The 11063-nt window shown below is 31.6% G+C and overlaps 1 protein-coding gene across 1 annotated transcript in view; it reads right to left on the reverse strand.

The window, feature by feature from the left end:
- The window catches only part of LOC119689743, a 49277-nt gene extending 39010 nt beyond the window's left edge, over window positions 1-10267 (reverse strand). The window contains exons 1-8 of the mRNA XM_038104640.1: window positions 9980-10267; window positions 9718-9852; window positions 6234-6347; window positions 4239-4438; window positions 4002-4122; window positions 3707-3844; window positions 1981-2112; window positions 237-380 (exon numbers count right to left, since the gene is read on the reverse strand). Of these exons, the coding sequence (XP_037960568.1) occupies window positions 237-380; window positions 1981-2112; window positions 3707-3844; window positions 4002-4122; window positions 4239-4438; window positions 6234-6347; window positions 9718-9852; window positions 9980-10267 (1272 nt within the window). The remainder of the gene's footprint in view (window positions 1-236; window positions 381-1980; window positions 2113-3706; window positions 3845-4001; window positions 4123-4238; window positions 4439-6233; window positions 6348-9717; window positions 9853-9979) is intronic.
- Between the last annotated feature and the right edge of the window lie 796 nt (window positions 10268-11063).

Below are 11063 nucleotides of genomic sequence, written 5' to 3' on the forward strand. Positions count from 1 at the left end.
TAACTATTATTTATAGAAAATATTTATGTTTATTTTTCTATACATTTCTATATGTACTTTCTTTATAGTGCTTGGATTCTACAACTCTATTTAAAGAGTGCTGTATATTAACAAAATCTACAGTTGTTTTAGAGAAGCAGAGATAGAAAGAATACAAGAGATATATATAATAACATTTCTGCTATTAATCAATTTTATTTTTCTTAGAATTCCATATAACTGATATATTATCTTACCGTTATTTTAAGTCGAGCTATTGGTGGCGATTCCAATGTCTCTAATATCGCTGTAGCACTATTGTAGTTGCCAACAAGAAGACAGTACTGTGCAACTCCACTCCACAACTCAACCGTCTTACTGCGATCACGTATGCCACTGCACTGTGAATAAGAAGAAGCAGAAATAAATTTTTAGAGCTAGTGAAGTATTCTGTAAGATGGATATTAAGTGTGTAGTATTATAAGATATGTGTGAGAATATATAATATTTTTATTATTATCATATTTGAGGATTTTGCACTGTGACTTAGTAATGCATAATGCCCGTATTTCGCCAAGTCTGACATCTTCGATAAATTGAAGAAGTTTAAGTTCTTCATTATATATTTGTTAATAATATATTATAATCAAGAATTTATTAATTTGTGTTTTGGCTTAATGATAATTTTAAATAGAAATGAATAAAACAAAGGCTAATAATAATTATCTAAAAATTATTTAAAAAAACTTAAATGCATATTCCAAAAGTATTGGCTAACTGGATATTGTTTTAGAAATAATTCTTTTTTTTAAATAATTTTTAATGTACTCAAGCAACTGATTTGTGCTAATATTGACTTTATGAAGGATTCCGCTGGTAGTGTGTTTTTAATATATGCGGCACAAAGAGCAAAAGCCATTTACTTGGGCGACACAGTGATAAAGTACATGACGGTCGAACCAATAACTGGTCATTTCCACATATTTCACTTGAATATTTATTTCTCTGGTTGAACTCATTTTCTGCAATCAGAAATCAGAAATTGGTGCCAGTGGTTTCCATTTAAGAAGTCATCAATATGCATTATGCAAGACAGCCAACCACTCGTGTGCATACCAAAACTGCTAAGGCTTAGAGACGACCATTAGGTCATTTAGACATAAAGCTTCATGAGATCTTCTTTTATATTGATGTGAAAATTTACGAATTTAAAAAGAATTCAGTCTGCGTAACTTCCAATATTTATTGTTTAGAATTCAGACTCACTCGACCACATACTCGTTTGTGTTCTTCCTATATGTTTATATGTTGATGATGCCGTTCAACATATATAGCCTGGATGATATAGTCTTTGTGCTTACGAACATCAGTGCTCGTATACTATGGGTACATGAACAGCTGGATTATTTTGTAGCAAAGCATTTTCACTTTTTAAGCTTACACTTTTGCTCCTTGTGCCGTCAGTAAACAAATTCTCAACTAGAAACAGAAATTTAATGCATAATTAATATGTGTTGAAAACTGGCCATAGTATGCACAAATGTTTGATTGGAATTTTGAATTGGCCAAAACAGTGACCGGCTAACCAACTGAACCGTTGAACAGTTGGACAGTTGGGCAGTTGGACAGTTGAGTCCAGAAGAGGATGAAGGTATGTTGGCATACATACAAATTAGATTATGTAAGCGGTACGATTTTCGTTACGTTTTAAATAACTAAATCAAAATGAATCGTAAACCGAAACCAAACAGACCGAAAATGGTTGAAGACTTGCTGAAATGTTGGAGTCCTGAAAGGTTTTCATCAAATGCTAATTTGCGCTGCACGTAAGTGCACATGTAATAGGCAACTGTGTTGTGTCCAACATATTTACTCGTACACCACATCCACGTAAGAGAGAATGCATAAATTTCAGGATACAAATTCAGGATTTTATGATTTTATGATTCTATTTTGTTATTTTGTTATTTTGTTATTTAGGTTCTCATTCATTTTATTTACCTGTAGAATCTCATTGCATACAAATAAACGCAAACGTGCTGACCAGTCCAGATACGTTTCCAAATTACAAGTTTTCTTTGGGTCTTGTACACCGGGTGGTCCACCGGAGGTTGTGGGTTGGTCCCATTTCTTCTGCAATTAAGCAACATTGTATATTTCAATTACTTGCAATAAAAAGCAGTAACGATACAAATTCTTAGAAATGAAAAATAGTATAATATTTTCTTTTAATTAAAATTACAAAATATTTTCGTATTATTTTTGAAAAATAAAAATCCCTTTAAGACCTTACCATTCAGCTAAAGTTATGTTATAATCGATATTCTTGCAATCTTATTAGTATGAAAAGTAAATTATGAATATTTTGGTTTTAATACCAATCTTAAAAGCAAATTATTCAATGAATGAAGTTTGCTTTAAGCTAACGTCATCAGTTTCAATAGCTCGAAACTATATATATTTTTATCAAATTTTATTCAATAGTACCAATGTCTGTAATCCATAGCTTATATATATTGAAGTGCAAATGAAAAAGATATTTTAATCTGATTACTTTTATAAAATAAAATGCATGTAAAACTAAAATAAAGTGCTATCTTATCACTACTGTTTCCCCTTCATTCTACAAATATTTTCAAAATTTTTCTAGAAGAATGAGTAATAAAACTGCTAAGTACAATAGCGGTATTTTTGGCACCTTTCCTTTTTCGTTTAACAAGTATTTTCAAAATGATGTGTAGGAGTGAGTAGTAAAACTCTTGTTTTCCTTTGCACTCTCGATTTAATTGAAATATACCATAGTTGAGTATCAATCAATCAGTAACAAACTTTTAATATTGTAAACGGTATATCATAGTTATAGGAGTATCTTTTTTGTGTATTGGTTGCACTGCTGGTAACAAGCATGTAAAGTCTCAGGTGACCGCGTTGCTTAACTTACATTTGTTGCATTAAAGAACATTTATGGATTTTTCGTCTGCTACCACAAAGAGTTTGTTAAAATTTTACAGAGTAAAAAAACAATTAAAGTATCAAAGAAAACAGTTGGCAATGATAACATGTCTCAACTAAAAATATGTAAATGGTGCGAATGCTTTTGGAAAGGTCGGAAAGATACTGAAAATGTACAGAGAACTGTGTACCCTAACACGTACATCAATGCTGAAGACGTGGTGTTTGTTTATAAAGGAATCACTCTTATAGAGGTCGTTAAAGAAATAGAAACATCGTGAAGCTAGTGTGAAACGATTTTTCTGAATATATTGGACATGGAAAGAGTGGTAGTAAAGTTTGTGCCGAAATTTCTTTTCACATGGAAAATAAATTCAATTTTTTCATATGGAAAGGCTTAAATTTTTGGGTGTCCCCTTCTTTAACACACTCAGCGATATCTCCAGCATTAGTATTAGCCAAACTCTTGCCTTTATAAATGTTTTCGTCTGGTTGTAGCTTATCCATTCTTCTACCTATTATTACGAGGAATTCTGTAATCAAAATGGCTAATTCGTTCCTACCTCTACTTCACCAACATGAAATCAAAGACTATTAAATTTTTTCTCAAAAGACAGGATTCTGTAATTAATCGTTTTTAGAAGCAAAAATCCTTGCTTTTTAGTTGAAATAGTTTTTACTTAAAACAATTTTAAATTATTGCTCAAAGCAAGGAATTTGTCTATATGTTTATGATATTCTATTGATTGTATACAAATATTTTGTGAGCACTTACCTGTTTATCTAATAGCACATTACTACTACATTGCAGGAATTCTTCGGGTCCAATATGTTTAGCCAATTTTTTCTCAAGACGGCACAAAATTTGTGCGTATTGTGAAGAAGTGGCACAGTCTAGATAATTTGCTTCGCTCTATAAGAAGAATAAAGAATTCAAACTGAAACTGTCTTTTTCCTTTAATAACAAAAATTTTGTGATATTTTTGTACTTAATATTACACACAAAAATATATAAAAAATTTCAAGATTAACATGTATCTAGACAATATATATAGAAAGTATTAACTTACTTTCTCGGTATTAGTTTGACAAGCGCGCAACTCTTCCTCGTGCTTCTCCAAATCAGTCAGACGTTTTAACAAGGCACTCAGTATTTCGGAAACTACAGCTTCTAATTGTGTATTGGAACATCTGTCATCGTAAATAAGTAAATGATTACACATATTGGTATAATGAATATTCGAATAGCTGATACATCAGAATTAGGCTAATTATTTGTGATGTGTACAGTTTACAAGTGGACTTACCTAGCAACGATATGTTTAACATGATTCATCATACGCTCATCACGATAATCGTAGGGAAATTTATTTGTCCACTCAGCCAATAATGCGACTAATGACTCCAAAGATTCATCACTATCAGGTACCAAGGATAATAATTTGCCAAGCAACTCATGGGGTCGTAAAAACAAACGTGATGATAATAAAAATGAAAAAATAAATTCCTGCAAATACGAAAGGGAAGCAAAGATGAAATCTTATAAAAATAATAGAAAAAAATAAACTAAACGAAATAAAAGGATTTGTTGGAAAAAGTATAAAGGACGAGGAGCAGTAAAAGGAAATTCTGCGGTATAGTTGGAGCTTTTTGCGAATCATACCTAAGGACCCTTTTTTTAAAACTAAAATAATAAAACATGTGCTTATCTAGAAATTTTGTTTGGTCTAAGCATAAATTCTATTAGCGCCGCGTTTGTTGCTGTCCTTTTTTCCTCCAAAATAAAAGGTTTTGGTGCCAAAAATATTTTGAACACGCGGGTTAAAGGAGCGGAACGTGTATGCTAGTTGTGGTGTGGTAAATAAGCTCTAAAAGGAAATCTGCGGTTATTGTTGGTGGAAAAGCCATTTGGCAGCCTTTCGACGAAGGAGCAAAAAGTTGGATTCGAAGAAAGAAAATGCAAAGTTCTGTATATTGTACTTTGCAGTGTGAAAAGCATCTCCTAAGCCATTTTTTATTCAATCCTTTCGCATAACTGTGCTAATTGCTTTTAAATTTCTGATTTAAGAAAGGTATTTTGTTGGGAATTTGAATTTATTGTCACAAAGTATGTACAGATATTTGATATTTTAACTTTAATGACAAGAGAGTAGATGTAGTTATTTAGAACTTAAAAACTTAGAAATAATATATTAAAGAACAGGCAAAGAATTTATTGTGTTTGTATAATAAAGTACAGATAAGTCCTAAAAAGTTTACTAACAAATTTAAATTATTTTATGCAATTCTTCTATACGCATACCAACTAACTTTATTTATTAATAAATATAGTAAAATAAGTATTCAATTATTACGTAAAAAAGTTCTTCCGAGAATCTTTCATATAAAAAAATATGAATAAAAGAAAACTATTTCAGTAACGGCTTAACTTCTGTAAGGAAGAAGTAGAAACAAGTTCAAATATGCTTCGTTCGAACAAATATTTTAAGGAGCTACACCATTGAGCAAGAATGTGAAGCAAATCATTACGCAGATTCCTTCGTTATTTGATTCAGGCTAAGAACTATTCTAAACTATAAAAACTTAAAAATCCAAGATGATGCAATATCAGATGAACTGATAAGTCCGGAGGCTAACATACGCCAAAAATTAAGTAAAATGTAGAAAGAAAAAGAGAAAATATCTTGAATTAAAATTCAAGTAATTAAACTAGGCTTTATTTCTTTCAAAAAAAAAAACCTATCCAAATAATATCAAGTAGAGAAAATATGAACGGAGGCAATATATATAAGTGAGATAAGGCAAATGACAGAAAAGGATTCATGTAGGTTTGCTCTAGTCAAAAGTGCTTCGAAGTTTAATTAACTTGGTTCAGGAAGAAGATATTTACGGCAGACAATTTTACTCATAATATCGATAAATAAAGGTGACAAACACATCCATAATGAACTATTGATATGTGAATAATACTGATGAATTAAGTGAAGAGATAACAGTTCACCAAGTTGAGCCTAAAGCATATGTACAATCTAAGTAATAAATTTAAAACGCTTAATGAATATACATACTAATTTCTTTTAGACCAAATCATTAAATTATGACTAATAACTCCATAACTCCATAAAAAAAGAAATTAATAAACATTATAATATAAACAAAAAAAAAAAAACAATTTAGGTCTTGTTATATTCAGTAGGTTTCTTATATGCATCTAAATATTTGTATCTCTACATTCAGAAAGTTATATATTATACTATATACAATAATATTTCAACTTTTTATTAAACGTATAAGATACTTACTTTATCAAAGTCAATGAGTTTTTTTGGCACTAGAACTTCAACTAATGAATCCAAAGGCCCAGAAACTATTCTACCATTTATATACATAATGCCACCGGAACCAAGGACAGAACTCTGTAAGTGAAAGGAAATATAAATATTTATTTAATAATATGTTGATATAAAATGGTTTTTTAAAAATTATTTAATATAACACAAAGAATGTGGGTTTGGGTGCATATATTTGCGATGAGCGCAGTTCTTTATAATTCGGAATATTTCTTCCTTGATTTTCGGAACACGTAGTTATTTATGCGGCTATTCATTCGTTATATACCAAGGTGAGTCAGGTTTGAGTCTGCTGCAGTACTCCATAATTGGACTCCATAACTCCATATAGATTTTAGCGCAGTTTTTTATATTAAATCGCCAGGTAACTTTATTATCCTGGTATACTCCCAAGTATTTTGTTTCTACAGCTTGCGGTAATTCGGTATTGTTTATTAAAACAGTCGAACATATAGAACGTTTTGATGTAAATGTTACCAGAGCATATTTTGTTTCATTTTTGCATGAATCATGAATGCAGAAAATCTATTACTACCAATAAAAGTAGAACATAATGATGCTTAATGAAAAATAAGGTTGCGCCTCTTTCTCTTGCTTAAAAGCCGTGAGGACGGCTTTTACCAATGAACAAATTGGTACTCAATAAGACGCACTCTCCAAATTTAGCTTTTCAGGGACTATTATCTATATGATAAGTCTCGAAAGTGTTTTGGAGGATGAAATAGGACGAAGAAGGGTGACAGTAATTGTATTTTACAATTTTTAATCTATGTTGAAAACAATGACAATTTCTGACTTGACGTGACCACGACTCTCTGTATAAAATGGCCCAAAGTTATTTATGCAAAAACTCTTCAAAATATGAGTACCAATTATACATTATAATTCAGTTATGTCAGAGTATAGCAAGTTCAATTAAATTTTTAAAAAATTTAGTTACCTTTGAGAAATTTTTAAAGAACTACTAGTAAAAAAAAAAATTTTTTTTAAATAATAAAAAACAAAATAATTTCAGTTTTACAGTTTGCAGTTTTCAAAATTCACTGTTTTCCCACGACACTCTTTTTAAGAGTGCGTTCAAAATTCTTAGTACATAAGTCCATTAGAAATTCAACTACTTTTCTGGAGCTCAACAAAATTTTAAAGTTATATGCAATTCAATAAGACGTTTGGAACTGCAATAGTCAATATGGAAAAACAATTAACTGACGATCACATTGTCTTGTTACGAGTTATATTCAATGACTACGACGACGAATCTAATGAAAGATTGTCGGCAGGAAACTTTACAAAAGCTGTGTGCATGGTTTATAATAGCATTGGTGAACCGATCACGGAAACGCAAGCCCAGGCTATTACGGAAGAGTATGATGATGGCACTGGTTACTATAAGTTTGATAAGTTTGAAACCATTGTAACTAAGAAAATGATTCAAACTTATACGAGACCAGAAATGCTTAAATTATTTCGAGCTATGGACACGGAATACAAAGGCTTCGTAACCGCTGACGAAATGCGTCAAAGTTTTGGTGATCGTTGGTCAGAAGATGAAATTCAAGCGGCTGTTCGTTATGGTGGTGGAACGCTTACATTTGAGGATTTTTTCACGCTTATGAATCCATTTAAAAATTAACTAATTAAACTGAAACTCGTCATATGGGTCGTCATCAAAAGTTATACAAAATTCTGCTTAATGTGATCACAACATTACTCCTAATTTCAATAACAAATAAAACCAACAACTGCAATAGCCAAAATGCATTTTTGACCCAAAGAATTTTTTTTAATTATATAAATTACAGTTTTATTATCTTTTCTATTTTATATTTTTTTTTGTCAAAATATTTGGAATACATAGATTATATTCTTGTAAGCGTCATGAAATAAATCGATCCATTGCTATGCTACTATCAGGCTGTTTCAATGGCAGCCAGACATTCCAGACAAAGGACGAAAATTAACACAGACTTTGTAGAGATGCTTAATATTGAGTAGCTTTAATACAAAAAAAAAATTTCCTTGTTAAATGCAAGAGTTTTGACGTCTAAGATGATCTCAGAGACATAGAAAGTGACCACAAGAATGCTTGAATTTTTAAAGTTGCTGTTCCTAGTAATGATTGGTACATTTTGTGAAAAAGGTCCTTTGTATAACAACAAATTAAAGGACGCTTCAGCAAGAACTAAATGTGGGTTACCAGATATCATCAAAACTTTAACGGTTGTCAATTTTCACAGTAGTATATAAATGCACTTCATTGCAAGTTGATGACATTGCTGCATCTTTAAGAAATGTTATGATAAGCCGAATTGGTTCAAAATATGTAATAGAAAAGCACTATAACTAAGGTAATTGTTAGAAACGCTTCAAAAAAAGATTGTTGTTGGTCACTATTTATATTTTGAGCCAAATTTTGAAAAAATACTAAGACTTCCGGTAAACGAATTGTTGTATACCATTTGGAATTGACTGTTTTACCATCTAGTAATAGTATCCGTAAAGTTACCACATGACCAGTTTTCCCGAAAAAAACAAACTACCATTTGTTTCGAAGTACTTGGAGCGCGAACAACTTTTGTTGGATTTGGTTCATCTTCAAACATCCATACAGTCGACTGTTGTTTAAGTGTAAGTTTAAGGCTCATATATCTCATATGCGTATATCCATGCTTCATCAGCTATTACAATCCTATATACTCGTACGTCTTTTGAAGCACAGGGATTGTACTCTTACTTCTTGAGCATTTGTGTGCGTTAATCGACCTAAGCATCTTTTTAAGACTTTGTCAAAGGATAGCAGACAGGATCCAACAAGAACAAACCTTTCTCGCGGCTAAATGATCGTGAAATGTTTTAAATATGCTTGTGGGACTAATGCCTAGGGTTCAATAATGCCTCAATCTAACAGTATATCGCATCAATGATTTCTGCCACAACAATTGATTTTGGCTGACCATTCAGAATTTCGGTAGTAAATGAGCTGCGGTCACGATTAAAATCATTGTACCAAGCATTTCACAGTGCCAAAGGATGGAGCTTCCACGTCATAAGTCGTCGTGCGTAATAAATCATAGGACGAGAATTTGTTTTTTCCATTTCTATTTTTTGCGAACACTTAATCACTGTAAATAACACATATAAAGCTATTTTGATAAAAAGTCTAAGGTAGGTTACGTGCTGGGTCCACCAGATTGGACGAATTGGTGGTCCCAATATTGCCTGTTTGGACAACTTGGACAACTATAAGTTTATGTAAATGCTGGAGACTAAAATTGCATTAACTAATGACGTAAACACACTAAATAGCAGATCGAGTTTAAATCTCGCAGAGTTTTATAATGCAGTGCTGCGCGTTATTCAAATAATAAATACTGGAAAAATGCTTTTATATTCTAATTATGAAATATTTGTTTTAGAAAGTTTCGGTTATGATTACCTCGTAATTGACATCAGGTTGTATGCGTTTATGTGTGTTTTTAGGTACATCGTATTGCACAATATCGCTATCCATATTTGAGCTGCCAATTCCATATCCGATAAAGTTGCTTCTAGTTGATCTAATAGTTGAAACCTAAATTGAAAACAAATTAAAATTATTTTAAATTAATTATTAATTAAATAATTTGTAAATAATTTCATTCAATACAAAAACAACTTCGAATTACTCGAAAACTTTTGCGCCTCAGGTGTAAACTTACCTCAGGTGTTTGAAAACCCAATTCAATATCATATGCATCCAATTGTTCGCTAAATCTACGCCTAAGTCTAACACCGCTAGACACTGTTTCTAATGTCTTATTAGTGGATATATCGATATCAGTGACATCAGCGTCACCAGTATCAGTTGTGTAGCATTCATCGAACGTGCTCTGTTCGTTGTATTTGTCGCGATCGCGTTGTCCTCGCGATTTCTGCAGCACCGTCTGTCTGCAACGTGTTCCACAAGCGATTGCTGATATTTTACTAGCATAATAGTACATAGCCATGTGTCACGTTTTGGTTAAGGCCCGGTCGCGTTTGCCGAACATTTGTGTTACTAAGCTAGGCGGTCCGGTAAACCAAGGATATCAAACGCAGTACAAAAACCTCAAATTCGAAACGGTTTTCACTTAAGCGCTACGAAACCTGCTAAAAGGTTATATAGTTGAGATATTTAAATGATTTGTTGTCTAATTATTTTTGAATTATTTCTTTCGCTTATTGTTTCCAAAAATCCATCATTTATTTTTGCATATTTAAAATTATTCCGATGCTATAAATGTGGTTCACTTATTCACACTTTCCATGGAAACTGACAGCATCGCAAAACGCTTTGTGAGTTGGGCTCCAATTTTAATTATTTTCGTTTATGTGAAATTGATGATTATCTTTTAAATGCAAATGCAAATGTAATTTTGTCACGTTTCATAGGCTGGACATTGCACCGGCACTGCAAATGAGAGAAAATAAATATTTTTTGAAAAATATTGCAATGCATTTTTAATAAATTATAAAATTGTGTGCTTTAAGCCTCAAATCGTGAGATTGTTAGTATGTTGGGTTATATTCGTTATGACAGTGCATTAACATTTGTTATTATTATTGGATTAGAAACTAAATCTCAATGAATATAAATTCCATATTAAAATTTCACGTCACCTCTGTCATCAATTCACGGGAAATATTTTTAAAATGAAATTAAATGCGGTTTTGTCAAAGGTTGCAACAGTGTTAACCCGCACAGCTTAAGAGCTTATAGAATGCCAGAGAAATTCATTGTAAAATTGGTTAAAATGTATGATA

This window comes from Teleopsis dalmanni, chromosome X (assembly GCF_002237135.1).
Source record: "Teleopsis dalmanni isolate 2A chromosome X, ASM223713v2, whole genome shotgun sequence".
Lineage (NCBI taxonomy): Eukaryota > Metazoa > Arthropoda > Insecta > Diptera > Diopsidae > Teleopsis > Teleopsis dalmanni.